General features: G+C 33.6%; 1 protein-coding gene across 1 annotated transcript in view; it reads left to right on the top strand.

Annotated features, from left to right (window-relative positions):
- Positions 1-22754, top strand: part of LOC116558305 (disintegrin and metalloproteinase domain-containing protein 5-like) — a 104086-nt gene that overhangs the window by 66608 nt on the left and 14724 nt on the right. The window contains exons 14-16 of the mRNA XM_032288139.1: positions 4897-5095; positions 15288-15378; positions 16001-16232. Of these exons, the coding sequence (XP_032144030.1) occupies positions 4897-5095; positions 15288-15378; positions 16001-16232 (522 nt within the window). The remainder of the gene's footprint in view (positions 1-4896; positions 5096-15287; positions 15379-16000; positions 16233-22754) is intronic.

Genomic DNA, 22754 nt, shown 5'->3' with positions numbered 1-22754 from the left:
AGTAAACTTACCCCAAGGTGTACTTAATTCCTCCAGCAATGAATTATGACAACATGTGTGAAATGATAACCGGCAGGATCCCAGAGCCTAAAGTTTTTACTGTAGGCTGGTCACATAGGCCCTTTTTGCCTAGCATCTACCAAAATTCCAGAATCTTAGATGGAAATTAGTTGTTTATTATAAATAACAAGGTCTAAACAGTTAAGGCACAGTGACTTATTAGTTAGGCAATGGTAGGAACTCTAACTCAGCCTCGTGAATAGAGCTTTCTAAGTATAGCAGTCTTAAGTCTGCTATGTTAACTCTTTTCTGTACATCTCCAAATTGATCTATGGATTTAAGGCAATCTTTGGTAAAATTCCAGTAGACCTTCTTTACAGAAATTGATGAGATCATCCCCAAAATTCTAGAAATGCAAGGAACCTGGAAGTGCTAAAGCAATCCTGAAGAACAAGTTGATGGAGCCACAATTTCATATTTCAAAAATTACTACAAAGCTGAAGTATTCTAGCTTAACATTGTACTGGCATAACAATAAATATGTGGATAAATAGGATGGACTTGAAATTTGAGAAATACACTCTTATATTTATAGTCAATTGATTTTTGACAAATGAGTCAAAACAATTTGATAAAGGAATAATAGTCTTTTCAGCAAAGGCTATTGGGACAATTCAATATCCACATACAAAAACAGTGAGTTTGTACCCTTCTATTATGCCATACACAAAATTTAACTTAAAATAGAAAATCAACCTAACTGCAGTAGTTAAAACTATATATCTATTGGGAGAAAACATAGGAAAAAATATTCATAAACTTGGATTTGGTAGAAATTTCCAAGATAAAACACCAAAAGCATAATTCATAAAAGAAATAGTTGGCAAACTGGACTTTATCAAAATTGAAATCCTTTGTGCCTCAGAAAACACTATTAAGACAATAAAAAAGCCACAGAGAAGAAGAAAATATTTATGAATTATATTTCTGATATAGTAATTGTATACATGATCTATTAATAATGCTAACAACTCAAAAACTGAAGGGAAACAATTCAATTACAAATGTATGAAATATTTGAAGAGGTATTTTATCAAAGAAAATAGGCAAATATATACAAAGTTATATACAATGATATATAAAATAAATAGAAATATATACAAAATAAATACATGGAATAATAAATACATTAAACATAGTGAAGACATTCTTAGTCATTAGAAATGTATACATTCAAACAAGATACTATGAGACACCCACTAGAATGGCTGTAATCAAATGACAGAAAATAACAAATATTGCTGAAAACATAGAGAAACTGGAACTCATTTACTGCTAGTAGAACCCAAAAGTGGTGTTACTAATACTTTGGGAAACAGTTTGACAGTCTCTTAAGCAGTTTAACATAAGTTTGCCAATTGACCAAAGGATTGATTATACTCCTAGGTCTACCCAAGAGAAATGAAAACATGTGCTTACAAAAATTTGCATATGAAATGTCTATAATAACATTATTCAATGACCAAAATCTGGAAACAACTCAAATATCTATAAACTAATTGGCAAAAAATTATGATATATCCATACAATGGAATACTAGAGAACCATAAACATGGCAGAATACTCATACATACTACAATCTTAAAAACACTACTATACTAGAGAAGCTAAATACAAAATCCTTATATTTCATGATTTTATTTGTAGAAAAGGTTCCAAAAGGCAAATTTATAGAGACAGTAAGTAGATTAGTGGTTACATGGGGCCAGCCACAAGCATGGGGATTAACTATAAATGGATACCAGGGATCTCATACTATGGTAGTAGAAATGTCTTAAACTTGGATTGTGGTGCTGGTTGCACAAATATGTAAATTTCCTTAAAATAGCGCTAAAGTGTACACTTAATATAGGTGAATTTTATGGTACGTAAGTTATGAATTAAACCTCAATAAAGTTAAAAACAGAAAAGATCACCCTGACGAAGATGAACTCCCACCTAGTAGCCAAGAAACATGTTTCTCCTGAATTTAGTGATTGTGGACTCAAAAGTTGTGTTAGTTGATAATAAGTGAAAATAAAACTATTTGAGCATATTTTTAGGCTGTGGGAAACATCTATTAAAATGGTAACCGTGAAGGTTTTAAGGTGAGAATTGCAGAATGATGGAAATGTCATCCAGCATGTCAGTGGAGCAGTTGATATCTCTGAAAAGAAAAGGTAAATAAGAATATGGAGATGTTATTGAAAATAACATAATATTATGAGAAATGATGTGGCATAATAGAACAAAACTGAAATCAGAATGTTTGGATTTAAATTTATGTCTATACTTTAGTCATTCAGAATGTCATATAGTTGTAGGAATATAGCATGTAGTCTATTCTGATCGGCTTCTTCTGATTACCAACATACATTTATAGTTCATCTATGTTCTATAGCTGTATTGCACGGCTTGGTAGCTAATTGCTTTTTATTGCTGGATAATATTCAATTATATGAATGTACCAGAGTTTATGTATGTATTTATTTATTGAAAGACATTTTGTTTACTTCAAAATTTTGGCAATAATAAATAAATATGTAATAAATCTTTCAAAAATAAAAACAATCCATTATCCATCTTGTCAAGTCACATTATAGGCTCACAATTTCCTAACCTTAAAAACAGTGTTTGTTCTAATTATTTACCAGGTATATATTTGGGGTGCAATGCATATATATTTTTGGAATTGTTTTTTGAAAATATGCTAATTCAGTAAGGTATTCTTTATAATCATTTTATGTTGAGATTGCCACAGATTTTTGGACACACACACACATGCACACATACACACGAATAATCAAAAATAATGAAGTGACCCTGAGAAAAGCATAATTTTCAATAAATTCAAAAGGGCTACTCTGAAAATAAAATTTACATGTCAGAGTTTTATTGAACTCATTAATGAGGGAACTAGGAAGAATAATAGGCTTGTTCAAAAGTATGCAACAAAAGTATATAAATAGGATTTGGAAACCAAAAAATGTTAGAATAATATTGCTGTGTTCAAGACTGGCTAATATCCACAGGAAATAAACCATAATGTATTTGATTATCTTTTCTAAATGACAGGAATTATTTCCTATTCTATCAGACAAAAACCTAAAAGTTAATATGTAACTTCACAAAGTCTATGACAATTGACCAATATTTACTAGTTTCATTGCTTTTTTTTCTAGTCTCTATTTCATTTATTTCTGTTCTTATCTTTATTTCATTTTTTTCTACTAATATTGAACTTTGGTTTTTCTAGTTCCTTGAGGTGTAATTAATGTTAGGTTGATTGTTTGATATTTTCTTTTTCGATGTAGATATTTATTGCTATAAACTTCCCCACTAGAATGATTTTTGCTGAATCTGATAAGTTTTAGTATATTGTGTGATTATTATGAATTGTATCAAGATATTTCAAATTTTTAACATAAATTTAAACCAAAAGTAGATCTACCATTTGATCCAGCAATACCGCTCTGGGGTATCTACCCAGAGGAAAATAAGTCATTATATGAAAAAGACCCTTGTTTACACACGTCTATAGCAGCACAATTCACAATTGCAAAATTATGGAAGTTGCAAGAAGATTTAATTTTCTAATTGCTATTAGAAACTTATGGGAAAAAAAATGGACCAGCATTTAGAGCCTACTGCGAAATAAATGAGAGAGATGTAAATCAAAGCCACATTAAGATACCATCTTATGCCAGTTAGAATGGTGATCACAAAATATTTTTAAAAGAGTTTTTTTTAACCTCTCAATGGAGGAGCCAGCCAGATGATAAAATCTGATTCAAAAAACATTTGAAGAAGTGAATGTTCATAGGTATTTTTTAAAAATGTTAGAATAACATTTTCCTTGTAAAAGGAAACAAATTCTGAAGAAACAAGTATTGATACTTTCTCATTATACATATGCAAATTTTCCTTTATAAACACTTTGAATCATTGGTTTTGAAATAAATGTTTACTCTGTAAACTTGAGTGACACAAGTAGATATTGATTTTTTCTTCTCATCCACCACCTGTAGAATTTGTGTGAGATTTGTTGCAGATAGTAAATACTTGAAAACTTAAGAAAAAGTTGGCAGAAACCAATTTTGAGAAGATAAATAAATGTTATGTAAGCCGGGCCTTCAGTACCTTTGAAGGCTAGGAAAATTTTTATTTACTTTGTATAGAATAATGACCACAGCCATGGGAGATTGGGGCATGTGTTGAAGAAAGAAGAGTATTCAGAGATGATGGTTACATGCTTCTTAGAAAAAGCAGGTTTATAAAAAGGGAAGCCCAGAAGCTATCAGCTAAAGAGTAAATGCTGAAGAGATCAGAAATATGTAATCATGGAAGTTATTTTTAAGTTTTTTGCAACATAAAATTTGAAATAAATATGAAATTTTCTTTGTGTTCTTAGAATATCTTAATCATTTATGTTATTAAATTTCTTGTGCATAAAAAAATGGGTAATGCTTATAAGAGAAGCTAGAAACTCAAAGATAAGCAGACGTCCATAAATGAAAGAAAGACAAAGTGGAGCTAGGGAATATAAAAATTACTTGTTAACCCTTACGGCTATGCTCAGTTGCGCAGTTTCTGGTTTCTTCATATCAATCCCAAAGAAGAAATCAGCAGCTACTTATAAAACGATAACTCCTCATCATAAACATTTAAAAAACATTGCAGGTTTTAAAAGGAGATATTTTAAGAATACCGTGTGATGCTCAAGTAGTTAACAAAAAGATTTAATTTTCTAATTGCTATTAGAAACTTATGGGAAAAAAATGGACCGGCATTTAGAGCCTACGGCGAAATAAAAATTAAATATCGTAAGTATTTAATATTTTATGTTTCTCTTCCTAGTTCAAACCAGTTAATACAATTTGTAGGAAATCAGTTGATAAAGAATGTGATTTCACTGAATTTTGCAATGGGAACCTTTCACAATGTATGCCTGACACTTATGCACGCAATGGAGAATATTGTGATTCGGGTGCAGCCTACTGTTTTAATGGAAAGTGTCGGAGTTTTGACAAACAATGTGAAGAGTTACTCGGAAAAGGTAATAATTATAATTTTCTTCTTAGGCACTAAAGTTTGATTATGCCAACTCTGTTAATGAATTCTATGGAACAAAAATGTAAACATATGTTTTAATGACTGAATTCTTGCATAATGTATATTAGTGTTAAAGAAAAAAAATTTTTTTCTTTTTCTTTTTGAAACAGAGTTTCTCTCTGTCGCCCAGGTTGTAGTGCAGTGGCCCAATCTCGGCTAACTGCAGTCTCTGCATCCCAGGTTCAAACAATCCTCCTGCTGCAGCCTCTCCAGTAGTTGGGAGTATAAGAGCATACCGTCACTCCTGGCTAAGTTTGTGTTTTCAGTACGGATGGGGTTTCACCATGTTGGCCAGGCTTGTCTCAAACTCCTGGCCTCAAATGATCTGCTCACCTCGTTCTCCCAAAGTGCTGGGATTACAGGTGTGAGCCACTGTGCCTGGCACAAAAACAAGATTTTTTTGATTGTGAAATACAACAAAAAACCTCTCTGAATTTATATTGAATTTTTGTTCCTACAGAAAAGAAACCTCAAGTGAAAATGCAGTTTTTCAAAATATTATATAAAATTTGTGGTGAGAATTTTAGTTTAGACTTAAAAGAAAACAAGGTTTTTTTTTTATTTATTTTTATTTTTTATTTTTAAATTAGAGGAAAGCAATGCTAATCACTGATTAGTTGGGTTTCAAAAGGCTTGCTGATAAGTGAGGGCTTCAGTTCACTACCAATTTAGTCAATTTTGATAATTTTCTGTAAATGTCATTTGCTTCATTGGAAGATACAGGTTACTGAATGTTTGCAGAGCACGTTCTCTGAGAGAGTGAAATTTTTCATTCTAAGCCCTCCCTTGAGGTCTTCTCTAACCAGGTCATAGAAGAGATTCCTAAATATTGTCTAGATCAAACTGACTGCCAGGAATTGAAGAAGGTGAGATGGAGGTTTTGATTATTATTGTAATTTTGTTCTGCTTTGCTAAGAGAATCATTATTTGTACCATGTGGCAAGACAATAACTACAGACTTTAAAACATTGTTACATACAAACAAAGGGCCAGGTGCAGTAGCTCATGCCTGTAATCCCAGCACTTTGGGGAACCAAGGCAGATGGATCATAAGGTCAGGAGTTAGAGACCAGCCTGGCCAACATGGGGAAACACCGTCTCTACTAAAAATATAAAAAGTAGCCTGGCATGCTTGCGAGACTGAGGGCAGGAGAATCTCTTGAATCCAGGAGGAAGCGGTGGCAGTCAGCTGAGATCGTGCCACTACACTCCAGCCTGGGCAACAGAGCAAGACCTTGTCTCAGAAAACAAGCCTGTTTTTGTCTTGGAAAACAAAAACAAAAACAAAACCATACAAACAATTGATCAGTAAAATTAGGAGGAATGGGACAGTACTCCAGATCTGTAATTAATGTTTCTTCAAGTAAAGCCAGGACTCAATGCTAGGCAAATTTAATTACAGCCACATAGTGGGTTGTCAGTCAGGTGTCTTTCAGGTTATGCTATTCACTGCATATTTAGTATTATCAGTGATTTTGAGAGATTTTAAAGTCCTTTGTAAGAACTGCTGGAGTACAGGGGTATTTGTCCCAAATAGTACAGTTTTTTTGGGGGGAGGCAAGTGTGACTTCTAAAGCATCTTGATTTTAAAATAATGTATGTCCACTTCTAGTGACCACTTGTGTTAATGCATCTAGAACGTGATAATTCTGCACCTGACTACCAGTTAGTTTTTGTACTTATTTTTGAAAAGCTGTCTCACTTCGCTAGCCTCCTGAGGGCAATAGAAGGCTGTTGAAAATTTGCCCTCAATAGTAGCTATATTTCATTGCATATTAGCTCCAATTTTTTGTACAATAACATGCTGTACAGGTTTACAGCCTAGGAGCAATAGGCTATACAATATAGCCTAGGTGTGTAGTAGGCTATACCGTCTAGGTTTGTTTAAATACACTGTATGATGTTCACACAACAATGGACACATTGCTCAGAACATACCCTCATCATTAGGCAACTCATAACTGTACTCAGTAAATATAAGGTAGTAGTATTATTAAATTATAACATGTGATCCCTAAAAATGTCCAATTTTTTGACTAGGTCATCTATGACCTGTCATGGTTAGCTAGAATGATCAATGCTAGCAGCGTTTGATATAATTCTGAAGTAGGCATTAGTTTTGTATGCTAAAACCTATATACTCTTTGTAGGAAACAAACAATAAAGATTTTTTTTTCAATATGACTCAATTGTTTTTATTAAAATATAGATACACTGGCAAAAAAGCCAGAAAATATGCAATGAGATGTTATTTATTTATTTATTTATTTTATTGCATTTTAGGTTTTGGGGTACATGTGAAGAACATGCAAGATTGTTGCATAGGTACACACGTGGCAGTGTGATTTGCTGCCTTCCTACCCATCACCTACATCGGCATCTCTCCCCATGCTGTCTCTCCCCAATTCCCCACCACGCAGCATCCCTCCCCTATTTCCCCCCAACAGACCCCAGTGTGTAGTGCTCCCCTCCCTGTGTCCATGTGTTCTCATTGTTCAACACCCGCCTATGAGTGAGAACATGCGGTGTTTGATCTTCTGCTCTTCTGTCAGCTTACTGAGAATGATGGTTTCTAGGTTCATCCATGTCCCTACAAGGGACACAAACTCATCGTTTTTGATGGCTGCATAATATTCCATGATGTATATGTGCCACATTTTCCCCGTCCAGTCTATCATGAATGGGCGTTTGGGTTGGTTCCAGGTCTTTGCTATTGTAAACAGTGCTGCAATGAACATTCATGTGCATGTATTCTTATAGCAGAACGATTTATAATCCTTTGGATATATACCCAGTAATGGGATTGCTGGGTCAAATGGAATTTCTATTTTGAGGTCCTTGAGGAATCTCCACACTGTCTTCCACAATGGTTGAACTAATTTACACTCCCACCAACAGTGTAAAAGTGTTCCTATTTCTCCACATCCTCTCCAGCATCTGTTGTCTGTACATTTTTTAATGATCGCCATTCTAACTGGCGTGAGATGGTATCTCAATGTAGTTTCGATTTGCATTTCTCTGATGACCAATGATGATGAGCATTTTTTCATATGCTTGTTGGCCTCATGTATGTCTTCTTTTGTAAAGTATCTGTTCATATCCTTTGCCAACTTTTGAATGGGCTTCTTTGTTTTTTTTCTTGTAAATCTGTTTTAGTTCTTTGTAAATTCTGGATATCAGCCCTTTGTCAGATGCGTAAACTGCAAAAATTTTTTCCCATTCTGTTTTGTTGCCGATTCACTCTAATGACTGTTTCTTTTGCTGTGCAGAAGCAGTGGAGTTTGATTAGGCCCCATTTGTCTATTTTGGCTTTTGTTGCCCATGCTTTTGTTGTTTTGGTCATGATGTCCTTGCCTATGCCTATGTCCTGAATGGTTTTGCCTAGATTTTTTTCTAGGGTTTTTATGGTGTTAGGTCTTATATTTAAGTCTTTAATCCATCTGGAGTTAATTTTAGTGTAAGGTGTCAGGAAGGGGTCCAGTTTCTGCTTTCTGCACATGGCTAGCCAGTTTTCCCAACACCATTTATTAAACGGGGAATCCTTTCCCCATTGTTTGTTTTTCTCTGGTTTGTCAAAGATCGGTTGGCTGTAGATATGTTGTGTTGCCTCTGAGGCCTCTGTTCTGTTCCATTGGTCTACATCTCTGTTATGGTACCAGTACAATGCTGTTTTGATTACTGTAGCCTTGTAGTATAGTTTGAACTCTGGTAGTGTGATGCCTCCTGCTTTGTTCTTTTTGCTTAGAATTGACTTGGCTATGTGGGCTCTCTTTTGGTTCCGTATGAAGTTTAAGGTGTTTTTTTCCAGTTCTGTGAAGAAAGTCATTGGTAGCATGATGGGGATAGCGTTGAATCTGTAAATTACTTTGGGCAGTATGGCCATTTTCACGATATTGATTCTTCCCAACCATGAACATGGAATGTTTCTCCACCTGTTTGTTTCCTCTCTTATTTTGTTGAGCAGTGGCTTGTAGTTCTCCTTGAACAGGTCCTTTACATTCCTTGTTAGTTGTATTCCTAGGTATTTTATTCTCTTTGTGGCAATTGTGAATGGCAGTTTGTTCTTGATTTGGCTCTCTTTAAGTCTGTTATTGCTGTATAGGAATGCATGTGATTCTTGAACATTGATTTTGTATCCTGAGGCTCTCCTGAAATTGCGTATCAGTTTCAGGAAATTTTGGCTTGAGACAATGGGGTCTTCCAGATATACAATCATGTCGTCTGCAAATAGAGACAATTTGACTTCCTCCTTTCCTATTTGAATACCCTTTATTTCTTTTTCTTGCCTGATTGCTCTGGCTAGAACTTCCAGTACTATAGTGAATAGGATTAGTGAGAGAGGGCATCCTTGTCTAGTGCCAGATTTCAAGGGGAATGCTTCCAGTTTTTGCCCATTCAGTATGATATTGGCTGTTGGTTTGTCGTAAATAGCTTTTGTTATTTTGAGATACGTTCCGTCAATACCTAGGTTATTGAGGGTTTTTAGCATAAAGGGCTGTTGAATTTTGTCAAAGGCCTTCTCTGCATCTGCTGAGATAATCATGTGGTTTTTGTCTTTGGTTCTGTTTATGTAGTGAATTACGTTCATAGACTTGCGTATGTTGAACCAGCCTTGCATCCCCGGGATGAAGCCTACTTGATCATGGTGGATAAGCTTTTTGATGTGCTGTTGCAATAGGCTTGTCAGTATTTTATTGAATATTTTTGCAGTATGTTTATCATAGATATTGGTCTGAAGTTTTCTTTTCTTGTTGAGTCTCTGCCAGGTTTTAGTATCAGGATGATATTGGTCTCATAAAATGATTTGGGAAGCATTCCCTCTTTTTGTATTGTTTGGAATGGTTTCAGAAGGAATGGTACCAGCTCCTCTTTGTATGTCCAGTAGAATTAGGCTGTGAACCCATCTGGACCTGGGTGTTTTTTGGGTGGTAAGCTCTTAACTGCTGCCTCAACTTCAGACCTTGTTATGGGTCTGTTCCGTGTTTTGGCTTCTTCCTGGTTTAGGCTTGGGAGGAGACAAGTGTCCAGGAATGTATCCATTTCTTCCAGGTTTACTAGTTTATGTGCACAGAGTTGTTTGTAATAATCTCTGATCATGGTTTGAATTTCTGTGGAATCTGTGGTGATATCCCCTTTATCGTTTTTTATTGCATCAATTTGGTTATTCTCTCTTTTCTTTTTTATTAATCTGGTTAGTGGTCTGTCTATTTTGTTGATCTTTTCAAAAAAAGCAGCTCCTGGATTTATTGATTTTTTGAAGGGTTTTTTGTGTCCCTATCTCCTTCAGTTCTGGTCTGATCTTAGCTATTTCTTGTCTTCTGCTAGGTTTTGAGTTTTTTTGATCTTGCTCCTCTAGCTCTTTCAGTTTTGACGATAGGGTGTTAATTTTTGATGTCTCCTTGCTTCCCATGTGGGCACTTATTGCTATATATTTTCCTCTAGAGACTGGTTTAAATGTGTCCCGGAGATTCTGGTATGTTGTGTCTTCATTCTTGTTGGTTTCGAAGAACATCTTTATTTCTGTCTTCATTTCATTTTTTATCCAGTCAACATTCTAGAGCAAGTTGTTCAATTTCCATGAAGCTGTGCGGTTCCGGGTTAGTTTTTGAATTCTGAGTTCTAACTTGATTGCACTGTGGTCTGAGAGACTGTTTGTTATGATTTCCGTAAGAATAAAGATTCTTATATCACAGACCTAATACAAATCATCATGTGACCCCAAATTGTTGGTTTCTCTACAAAATATGCTAATGAAGTTGTCATATTGAAAGACGTAGCTTGTTTATCAAGTAGTAGCATTTAAAGTAGGGAAATCTGTAGATCTATGGTAAAAGAATGAATTTAAGTTTTTTCTTTCCAAAGAAATTAAACGAGTAAAGGACAAACACCTTAACTGGTGACCAATTTTTCTAAGCTCTTTACCAAATTTTGGTTTTGTAAGTGTCTGGCCCCTAGAGTATGCTCCTCTTCAGTGTTATATGTGCAAATGCAGAAACTTCCTATTTGGATTGCAGTTATATTTGCCCCAATAAGTTTGAAAGTCTCATTAGTTGTAAAGTTCTGCAGAGGGCTTTATCATCAACTTGGGTTGTGTATCGTCTAGACAAATGTAAGCGCTAATCCAACAGTTATGTAAGGGTTTCTCAACCTCAGTACCAGTGATATTTTAGACCACATCATACTTTTTTGTGAGGAGTTGGGGTAGGGAGTGTTTCTCCTATGCATTGTAGAATATTTTGCAGCACCATGTCCTCTGCCCACTGGACAGAATGCCTGGAGACCCTTTCGGCTGTCACAGCTTGGGTGGAGTGAATCTTGGCCTTGGGAATAGGGATCAGGGATGCTGCTAAATGCTAACAATACAAAAGATAAAGGATAGCCTCTACAATGAAGAATTATGTCAGTCATGCTACATTGAGACCTCCTTCTCTAGAGAGGGCCAAAAGTTTGACTACTTATGCTGATTAAGACTCTGAAAGGGGATTACATTCCACACTAAAGTCTGAACAGTTTTTGCAAAACCAACCTGGTTTCCTTTTCAATTTTAAGATATGATCTATCAAAAACCATATTGGATCAGTATTCTTAGGAAAGTGTCACAAAGATTGGCCCTGGGCATAGATATTTTCCAAACCACAGAAGGTTACTTACTAAGGAAATATAAAAGATTTGATGGATTAATGAATAGTTGCACAAGGAGAAATAAACAATATTTCATGATTATTTAATCAACTAACAAAATATGTTTGGAGTTTTCAGCATATATATTCAGGCTTATTTAGTATATAGCACTATGAAATTTAAATGTAATCCTTGTACAAGGTCTGAGGATGCTTCAACTAATTTATCTAAAGCTGCAATTGCTCTGGATTTAAGGAACAGGCTATAAACAGGTGATGGAACTTTGATGAGCACTGGGAAGTTGGGTAAATGTTCCTATAATGTGATTTTATATAATTGAGCTTTACTGAACACATAGACACTAACATTTATGATAATCTGGAAAACACAGTAAAGATGTTTACTGAAGGCTGCTTTGAGGTCCTGAAGGCACCTTTTACCTCTCAGTTCACTGAAAGAAATTCTGACATGTTTGAAAAAGTAAAATTATATATGGAACTTAGTATTGCATAAAATTAGGAACGAGTTGTGTATATAACCATTTAATCCTGGACATCCTTAAATTTATAGATGTCTTTCAGAAGTTTCTTTTGAATAATTATGAATAGTCAATAATCTTTTGACTATTTCAGACAAAGTTCTTCCTTTAGCTGACAAATCATGGCTAGGTGATAAAATAGGGTGTTGAAGCTATTCCTAAAAAGTTTATACTCCCTTATAGCCAATGTAATAGACTTCATAGAACCTATATAACATTTCACTCTACTCTGGCATGATTAAAAACTGCAGGATACTTGGTCCAAGAGCCACTGATGATACCAAACTTCAAAGACTGATTGAAGAGATCAAAGATTGTATGAGATTCAATTAATTTCAGCTCACCTGAGTAAATTCTAATTGTGAAAATTGCATTTTATTTTCTTTGCTTACTAATGTGCTACTCAGCCTAGGCACTTTAGCCTTGGCAATCCAAGCACAGGTCCACACTGTTCGCAACTTCTTTCTATTTTATACCAGAGAATATATTTATGAGACCCTCTGTTTCCAGCTAGGGCCTGTTTTATTATATTTTGATACTTTTTGCTCAATTAGACATTTTAGTAATAAGTGTAGTCTGGAAATATTTTTATATGGAATCTAGTTTTACGGAACTATCTCATCTCACCTTTATCTTCTCCCTGCTTCAGATATTTAACTGCAGGAGACTAAAATGATGCATTGTTTTATTTGTATTTCCTCTACATCTCAATTCTGATGCCCCAAAGGGGCCAAATTTAGAAGCAGTAGCTTTTAGTAGTAGTCAAAGTAACCACATGCAGGACATTGGTTTCCTAACCAAATAAGCAGAAACACAAATACCTGTGAGCCTTCATCCCAGGCCTGCTCTGGGGATTCAGATGGGGTGGGAAAGCACTGTTACACAACACAAGGAATTAACAACCAAGGTGAACAATTACATAAGCATCCACAAAACAGAGGTTTTGTGTCCAATGATTTTTGCAACTGTATAAGAAAACAAAGAAAAAGAAGAAAAGAAAAACAGAAACAAATTCCCAAACAAGTCGTGACTTTTACTTGGCCCATACTAGGCAAAAAACCCCACAACACAACGGAACAAAAAATACACTCAGGCAACCTTATAAAGACTCTCCTCCAAGAGCATTTCCACAGCAGGTGATTGCGGTTCCTAACATGACCAGCCTTTGACATTGTCTTTCCCACTATTGACTGTGCACCTTGAAGTGCCAGCACAGTGACTTCGGATGTCACAAGGATTTGTCCTAAAATTTCCCAACTTAACTTCTAGTCACTGCCTTTCCTAAACTGCGCTTTTAGGTGTTGTGGAGACCTCAGTTCAAAGCCCATGAAATGGAGGCAGGAATAGGAAAGCTGCTGAAGAAAATGCCTAAATCTCCCAGAGCCCTTGAATAATTAGGTGGCAGGACTGCCCTGCGCAGGTATCATCATCCTGGGAGGAAAAGAAATTTCTGGCCAGCAATGGGTCACCCAGAGCAACGGGACCTCGAGAGTCAAAAACAAACAACCAACCAACCAACCAAAACAAAACAAACAAACAAAAAAAAACCTGCAGAAATTCCTTCCATCCTGACCCTCAAAAATGGTGCTGAAAAGGGGCATCAGAGAGATGTTAGGCTATTAAGAATTGTAGGAGACTCGAGGGGATGTGGTAATATCCCATGTTTTGCTGCTTTTTCTCCTGGGCAAGGTAGGCTGCTGGGGCCACTCTGGGTTGGGTCAGTGGGTTTCAGAAGTTTGCAGAGAAGGCTTCCTGGGCCTCACCAGGGAACCAGTGGCTAATTGCAAAGGTTATGCTTGTTCCTCAGTAAAGCAGGGTTATGGAAAAATGACCTGTCCCTGTCTAGAGTTTTAGTATTTTGTTCATTATAGATTTTTCCTGCACTAATTTTGATTTCTTTATACTCTTGCCTTCAGATGTTATTTATCTTTTATTCTTGAGTTATACCTTAAATTTTGAGCCATTCGAATTGTGGCTCTGTATATAGTTTAGAGGAACTGGGAAGTTTAAATTAGACTTAATCAAAGAAGCACTTTGTTTGGAGAAATGCACACAAAAGCTGTTTACTTATTGGGTGAGTTCAAGAGTAGGCTTTATCAAAAAAGAATTGCTGCTGCAGCTGGATTTCACTCATGAATCTGTCCTGGCCTGTTCTGTAGCATCTTGTACATGTATGGATTGTGCTCCTTAGGAGAATGAACTTTGTAGATCGTGTTCTACAAGTATGAAAATCTGTGAAATTATTGAAGAGAGCTCTCTTCTTAATTCATAGTGTTAACAACAAATGATCTCTATTTTGATTACATATATGACTAACATGATCAATGTAAGCTACCTCTAAACTACCAAGTCATAGTAATAGGACAGTTATTATAGATGTTTGAATTTTTCAAAATTTTAAAATTAGATATAACTAAATATATAAAGGGCTGAAGTAGATGAACATTGATATTCTCATAAGTTTAAAATCCAGCAATTTTTATTTAGCGATTAGGCTCATCTAATAATTATTAGGAACTAATAATAATCTAATAATGTATGAGGACTCTAGTGTGGAGAAAGAAGAGCTAAATGTTCTTTGTGTTTGTTATCATTATTGCACTACAGATACTATTTTTCTACCATTTCATTTGGAATAAGAGTAAACAGCATGTTCACATCGGATAGGGAAGTAATGCAGGAAGTAAATAATTTATAAGAAATAGAGAGGGTGACCGTTGCTTATTTGTCTAACAATACGGAACCATTCTAATAATGTTGCTGTTTGTTTTCTGTTTGATGCAGAAGAAAGTCTTCTAGGCTTATAAAAAGGAGTTTGCTTTTTAATCCTAGCTCTGCCCCCAGAAATTTTTTAGTTCTGGGTAATTGTAAACTTTCCTGTGGATCACACTATAATTTCTAGATTGAGTCTGTCATTTCTATGATATAACTTAAGTTCTGTGTTGTAATTTACTTTAGTTTTTGTTGTTGTTCATAGGTGCAACAGGTGCTCCGATTTTCTGTTTTGATGAAATAAATACCAGAGGAGACAACTTTGGAAACTGTGGCAGAGAACATTGTGTTTTTCAGTATGTAATTAGAAAATTATAAATCTATTTGAAATGCAGGTTAGAGATTGCTAAAATCCTGGAAAACATATGCAGTAAAATGGCATTTTGGGGGTCAGGTTTTCCTTATTACATAATCTGAGCTGGACAGTATTATCCACTGCCTACAAGAATATGTGTTCAGTGTCTGTAATGTTAAAACAACAATGACTATGACAATGGCCTCTGTTTATTGTTGTGATGAGCTAGACATTGTTATGCAGCTTATACATATATTATATATTTATAATATAGGTTATAAACATACATATTTATATACACGAAATGTGTGTAAGAATTACTTATCCCTTATACCATTGAAAAAACTGAAGACCAGAGATTGTTTTCTCAAATTTCAGCAACTATTGTAGAACAGATCACAGCTGTCACAGTGTAAAAACCACTGATTTTTCACTTGCCAGACAGCCTCATGAAACAAAAAAGAACCATATCATAAGTCATTATGCAAAAAATACGTATTGAGAGAAAATTGTTGAAATTTGGATTTAAATTAGTAAAATACTTTTTAAAAATTTCACTATATCAGCAATCTATGTTATCTCAATAAACAATAAGGTAATTTTTTTCTTCCGTATGCTTCTAGACATATTCTATGTGGAAAATTAGTCTGTTCATGGGAGCACAGAGATTTGATAACGCGTCCAAATTTATCTGTGATTTATGCACACGTACGAGACGAAATATGTGTGTCTACAGTTCTACCCAGGAAAAAGCCAGTTCCAGAAAATCCACCTAATTCAGCCACAATGTATTATCAAGTTGAAGACAGAGATGAAACATTTGTACAAGATGGTTCCATGTGTGGTCCTGAAATGGTAATTAGAACTACAAAAATTAAAGTGTTTTAAAATTATTTTTCTGGTTATACTCATTTTGACAATATACTCACCAATGCATTCGTTTTCCAGTTTTTTTCTTGTGGTAAAATGCATGTAATATAAAACTGCCATTTTAACCTTTTTAAGTGTACAGTTTAGTGGTGCTATATACATTCATAATGTTGTACAACCATCACTACCCTCTATCTTCATGAATATTTTCATGTTGTAGAACTAATACTCATTTCATTAAACAATAACTCCCCATTCATTCCTCCCGTTGTTCTCTGAAAAACCACCATTCTACTTTCTGACTCTACAAATTTGACTACTATAGGTATCTCACATAAGTAAAATAATGTAGTATTTTTCTTTGTGTGATTGGCTTATTTCACTTAGCAAAAGCCCTCAAGTTTCAGCTATACTGTACTATGTCAGAATTTCCCTCATTTTTAAAGCCGAATACTATTCTGTTGTATTTACGTTCTTCATTTTGTTTACCCATTCATCTGTTGATGAACATTTGGGATCATTCTGTGTTTTAGCTATTATAAATAATGTCACTATAATCATGGCAGTATAAATATATCTTCAAAACTATGCTTTCAATTTCTAGGTGTATATACCTGGAAGTAGAATTGCTGGATCACATGGTAATTCTGTTTCTAAATTTTTGAGGAACCACTGTACTGTCTTCCACAGTGGCTATGCCATTTTACATTTCTAGTAGCCAGGCATGTTTCCAGTTTCTCCATGTCCACACCACACTTCCTTTTTTTTTCCCAATAGTAGCCATCCTTATGGGTGTGAAGTGGTATCTCACCATGGTTTTGATTTGCATTTCCCTAATGATTAGTGCTTTTGAGATCTTTCATGTGCCTATTGACTATTTGTATATCTTCTTTAGGCAAATGTCTATTTAAGTGCTTTGCCCGTTTTAAAATCACCTTTTTTTTGTTGTTGAGTTTTAGGAATTCTCTATGTATTTTGGATATTACTCTTCTTATATGATTTAAAATATTTTCTTTCATTCTTTCAGTTGCCTTTTTACTCTGTTGATAGTGTCTTTTAATGAACAATGAAAAACAATTATGAAATCCAATTAGTCTATTTTTTTCTTTTGTTGTGTCTACCTTTGGTGTATACAATAAATCGCTGGCAGAAACAATATTATGAAGCTTTTGCCCTATATTTTATTCTAAGAGTATTATAGTTTTAAGGTCTTATGTTTACCTTTGTGATGCATTTGAGTTCATTTTTGTATGTGGTGCTATACAGACACATTTTGTAGGTGGTGTTATAGCATCCATTTTGAGTTCATTTTGTATGTGGTGTTCATTTTTGTATGTGGTGTTAAAGCCACATAAGGGTTCAGTTTTATTCTTTTGCACGTGGAAATCCAGTTTCTCCAGTACCATTTGTTGAAAAGACTGTTTTTTCTCCATTAAATGGTCTCAGCACACTTGTAAAAATTCAGTGGTATCTTTTGACCATATATACCAGCCTTTGTTTATGGACCATTTATTCTATTCCATTGGTAATATATTAGTCTTTATGCCAATACCACACTGTTTTCATTCCTGTAGCTTCCTAGTAAGTTTTGAAATTGGGAAATGTGACTCCTTCAGCTTTGTTCTTGTTTTTCAAGATTGCTTTTGGGGTTCATTGAGATTCTATATAAATTTTAGTATAAATTTTTCTATTTCTGTAATAAAAATCATTGGGATTTTTATGGTAATTGTATTGAATTTGTAGATCACTTTGAACAGTATGGACATCTTAAACTCCTTTGTTAAATTAATTATTAAGTACTTTGTTTTAAGTACTTTTTGATGCTATCATAAATGGAAATGTATTCATAGTATCCCTTTCATAGTGGTTATTGTTACTGTATAGAAATGGAACCAGTTTTGGTATGTTGATTTTCTATTTTGTCACTTTGTTGAATACATTTGTTATTTCTAACAGTTTGGTGTAATCTTTAGATTCTTCTACCTATAAAATTATGTCCTCTGGAAACATAAAAGTTTCAATTCTTCCTTTCCAATTTGGATGATGCCTTTTATTTCTTTTTCTTGCCTAATATTTTAAACTAGAAATTCCATTATAATGTTGAATAAAAGTGGTGAAAGGAAGTATCCTTGCCCTCTTCTTGATCTTAAAGGAAAAGCTTCAAAGTCTTATCATTAAGTATAACGTAAGTATGGGATTTTTATATATGAATTTTTATCATATTGAGGTAGTTTCCTTCTACCTCATGACTGAGTGCACTTTGAGTGTTTATATCATGAAAGTGTTGAGTTTTGTTAAATGTCTTTTCTTCATCAATTAAGATGATCATTTTGTTTTTCTCCTTCATTTTATTGTGGTTATCACATTGATCAGTTATCATACGTTGAACCATCCTTGCATTTCAGAAATAAATCTCATTTGGTCATAGTGTATATACCTTCTAATATATACTATGCAGTTTGCTAGCATTTTACTGAGGGTTTCTTCATCTATGTTCATAATGATTTTTGGTCTGTATTTTTTCTTTGTAGTGTATTTGGTCAGCTTTGATATCAAGATAATGTTGGCCTTATAGAATGAGTTAGAAGACGTTTCCTATTCTTCATGTTTTTGGAAAAATTTGAGAAGGACTGGTGTTAATTCTTCTTTACATATTTGAAGCCATTATGCCCAGAAATTTCCTTCCTAAGAAGATTTATGATTATACATGAAGTATGCATATAAGCGTTACCACATGAAATATGTATATGTGTTACCTTTTCTTTACATATATATAATTATATATAAGTGTTACCTTTTATCCACATCCTTACCAATAGTTGTTGTTTCTAGACTTTTTAAGAATAGCCATTCTGACTGGTGTAAGTTGGGATATCACCATAATTTTAAATTACACTTCTCTGATCTTTGGTGATGCTCAGCATTTTATCATATGTTTGCTAGCTACTTGTATGTCTTCTTTTGAGAGATGTCTATTCATGTCCTTTGCCCACTTGTTACTGAGATATTTGTTTTTCACTTGAGTTGTTGAGTTCCTTGTGGATGCTGGATATCAGTTCTTTGTTGGATGCAGAATTTGCAAGTATTTTCTCCCATTCTGTAGGTTGTATGTTTATTGTTATTTTGTAGACACTTTTTTAGTTTAATTAAATCCCATTGATCTATTTTTGTTGTATTTGCTTTTAGATTTAGTCCTAAGTTCTATTTGGGGCTTTAGTCCTAAATTTTTTGTACAGAAGTATTGTTTCCTAGAATTTCTTCTGAAATTGTTATAGTTTCAGGTTTTAGGTTTAAGTTTTAGGTTTAGGTTTAAGTTAATTTTTGTATATTGTGAAAAATAGGGGTCCAGTTTCATTCTTCTGCATGTGGCTAACCAGATTTCTCAGAACCATTTATTAGATAGAGTCCCTTCCCTTTTTCTTCTAGATTTTTGGGTGTGGGTGTTTTATCCTGCAACTGTCCTGTGTTAATTTAGTTGTAGGAAGTTGATTGTGGATTGCTTGGGTTTTTTTTTTTTTTATGTAGAAAATAATTTGGAAATAGAGACCATTTTATTTTTCCTTTTCAGTCTGTATTTTTTTAAATTTCTTTTTCTTGCTTTATTGCAGTGGTTAGAACTTACAGTATGATGTTAAATAAGAGTGTTGAGAGAGGATGTCCCTGATATTTTCCTAAGCTAAGAGGAATGTATTAAGTCTTTCATCATGAAGTATGATGTTAGATGTAGGGTTTTTTTTTTTTTTTTTGTAGATGCCCCTTAAGTTGAGCTAACCATCTTCCAGTACTAATTTATTGAGAGTTTTTATTATAATCATGTCTTGTATTTTGTCAAATGCTTTTTGTGTGTCAATTGATGTGGTCACATGATTTTGCTTCTTTAGTTCATTGAATGTTGGATTACATTAATAAAATTTTAAATGTAGAACCAGCATTAGATACTTGGTATTAATATCACTTGGTAATTGTATATACATTTTTAAAAATAAATTGTTGCATTTAGTTTGTTAATATTTCATTGAATAATTTTTGTAGCCAAATTCATGAGGGATATTAGTCTGTATTTTTTTGTTGCAATGTGTTTATCTGATTTTGGTTATTTTATATGGCATTATAAAATTAATTGAAAACTGTTTTTACTGTTCTATTTTTAGAAAGAGATTGTGTAAAATGGATGTTAATTTTTAATTTAAAGATTGACAGAATTATCTAGTGAAAGCATTTGGATCTGGAAATTTCATTTTTAGGAGGTTTTAAACTGTTAATTCAGTTTCTTCAATTGTTGTAATGGTCTTTGGATTATGAGCTGTTTCTTGTTGATTTTTGGTTGTTCATGGTTTTCTAGAAATTGGCCAATTTCCTCAAAGTTTCTGAATTTACAAATGTAAAGTTGTTCATTGTATTTCTTTATAATTCTGTGTAATGGCTGCAAGATCTGCAATAATATCCTCTTTCTCTCATTTCTGATATTTGTGATTTGTGTCTTCTTTTTTTACTTCTCAGCCTTGCTAAAGTTATTAATTTTATAAAAAATTTTAAAGAATCTGCTTTTTGTTTCATGGGTTTTCTTGATCTCGCTAAAAATTTATTAATTTCATAAAAAATTTTAAAGAATCCACTCTTTGTTATATTGGTTTTCTTTATTATTTTCCAGCTTTTAATTTTACATGGAATTTGCAATCAATTTTATTGATTTCTGCTTTTATTATAATTTACTTTCTTTTACTTAAGTTTAACTTCTTCTTCCTTTCCTCTATTGAAGTGGTAACTTCAATTATTTCTTTGAGGCTTTTCTTCAGTCACAGCATTTAGTCTTATAAATCTCCCTCTCAGAACTATATTAGTTGCATCCTACATATTTTAATGTATATTTTTGTTTCCTTTTGGTTCTATGTATTTTTTTTTTTAGTTTTACTGAGGGTTATTTGATACATGAATTATTTATAAATGCATTGTTTAATTTCAACATATTTAGAGATTTTCCTGTTGTATTTCTTTCATTGATTCCAAGTTCGATTTTATTATGAGATCATATTCTCATAATTTTAATTTTTAAAAAATTGTTGAGTTTTTTTATGATACAGAATGCATCTTGCTTCATATTTCATAGGCACTTGTAGGAGTGTTTATTCTGTTGATCCTGGTAGTAGTGTCCTGTATATGTGTCAATTAAATTCTGTTTTGTTGGGACTCCTGTACATCTGTTGACTTTTTATATAATTTCTATAAATTGCTGAGACAAAGGTGTCAAAATATACAGTTGCATTTGTGGATTTGTCTATTTTCCTTTCAGTGGTATTGCTTTTTGCCTCATGTGTTTGGAGGCTTTGTGGTTTGGGGTGTACACATTTAGAATAATTGTATATTATTATTGGAATGATTATTATATCATGACATATTGTCTTCATTTGTCTTTGGTAATTTTATTTGCTTTGAAGTCTACTTTATCAGATGTAAATATAGCTACTCCTGTTTTGTGGATGAATGTTTGAATGATATATTTTTTTCTGTCCTTTTTATTTAAATCTATCTCTGCCATTGAATTTGGGGTGAGTGTTTAAAAGCGTCACATAGTTGAGTCATGCCTTTAATACAGTGTGGCATAGTCTTTTGATTGGTATAATGTTATTGCTTAAGTCTCTATTATTTCATTACTTCTTTCCTCTGGTTCCTATTCTTATTTTTCTCTTTTCTTGCCTTTCAGTGGATGATTTAAGCATTTTTTTAGGATGCTCTCTTGATCCAGTTATGATGTTTCTAAGTCATCCATCTCATTATATAGTTTTCATAGTGACTGCTCAAGGTTTTACAATATACGTATGTGGCCCAAAGAGACTGCTACAATAAATATTTTGCCACTTCGAGTGAAATGAGAAAACAATCTCACTTCCATTTTAGTTGTATTTACCTTCCCTACATTGAAATGCCATTGGTGATGTTATAATTTTTGTTTCAATCATTAACTATAATTTTAAAAACCTTTAAAGGAATTGATAGTCCATTTTATTTACCCATTTTCCTTTTCTTGATTTTTCCTTCCTTTGTGATGTTCCAAGATTCTTAATAAACATTTCTTTGCTATTTGAGGTTTACTGATTCTATCCACTGTCATCTTCATTCTACTATTGAGCTCAGTCACTAGGCTTTTTTTTTTTTTAATTTAGATCATTGTATTTTTTCATTATATAATTCCCATTTGGTTCATTTTTATATCACCTGTTCCTTTGCTAAGATTTTTGTATTTATTTTCATTTGTTTCAAGAAGATTTGTAATTGATTGTTGATGTATTTCTATAATGACTGCCTTACAATCCTTGTTATGTATCCCATCATCTGAATCACCTTGGTTCTGATATCGTTGGTTGTCTTTTATTATTCAGGTTGTGATTTTCTTAGCTCTTGGAATGACCTTAGTTGTATCCAGAAATTGTATTTATTATGTTAAGAGACTCTGTGTCAAATATAAAGCCCTGTTTTAGCAGGAAGTAATCTTGTTTAGGTCTGGCCTTC

This window comes from Sapajus apella, unplaced genomic scaffold (assembly GCF_009761245.1).
Source record: "Sapajus apella isolate SASKATOON/1434 unplaced genomic scaffold, GSC_monkey_1.0 scaffold21, whole genome shotgun sequence".
In the NCBI taxonomy this organism is placed as follows: domain Eukaryota; kingdom Metazoa; phylum Chordata; class Mammalia; order Primates; family Cebidae; genus Sapajus; species Sapajus apella.
The sequence above is the reverse complement of the archived record's forward strand: the minus strand, read 5'-3'. Positions and strand labels throughout refer to the sequence as shown.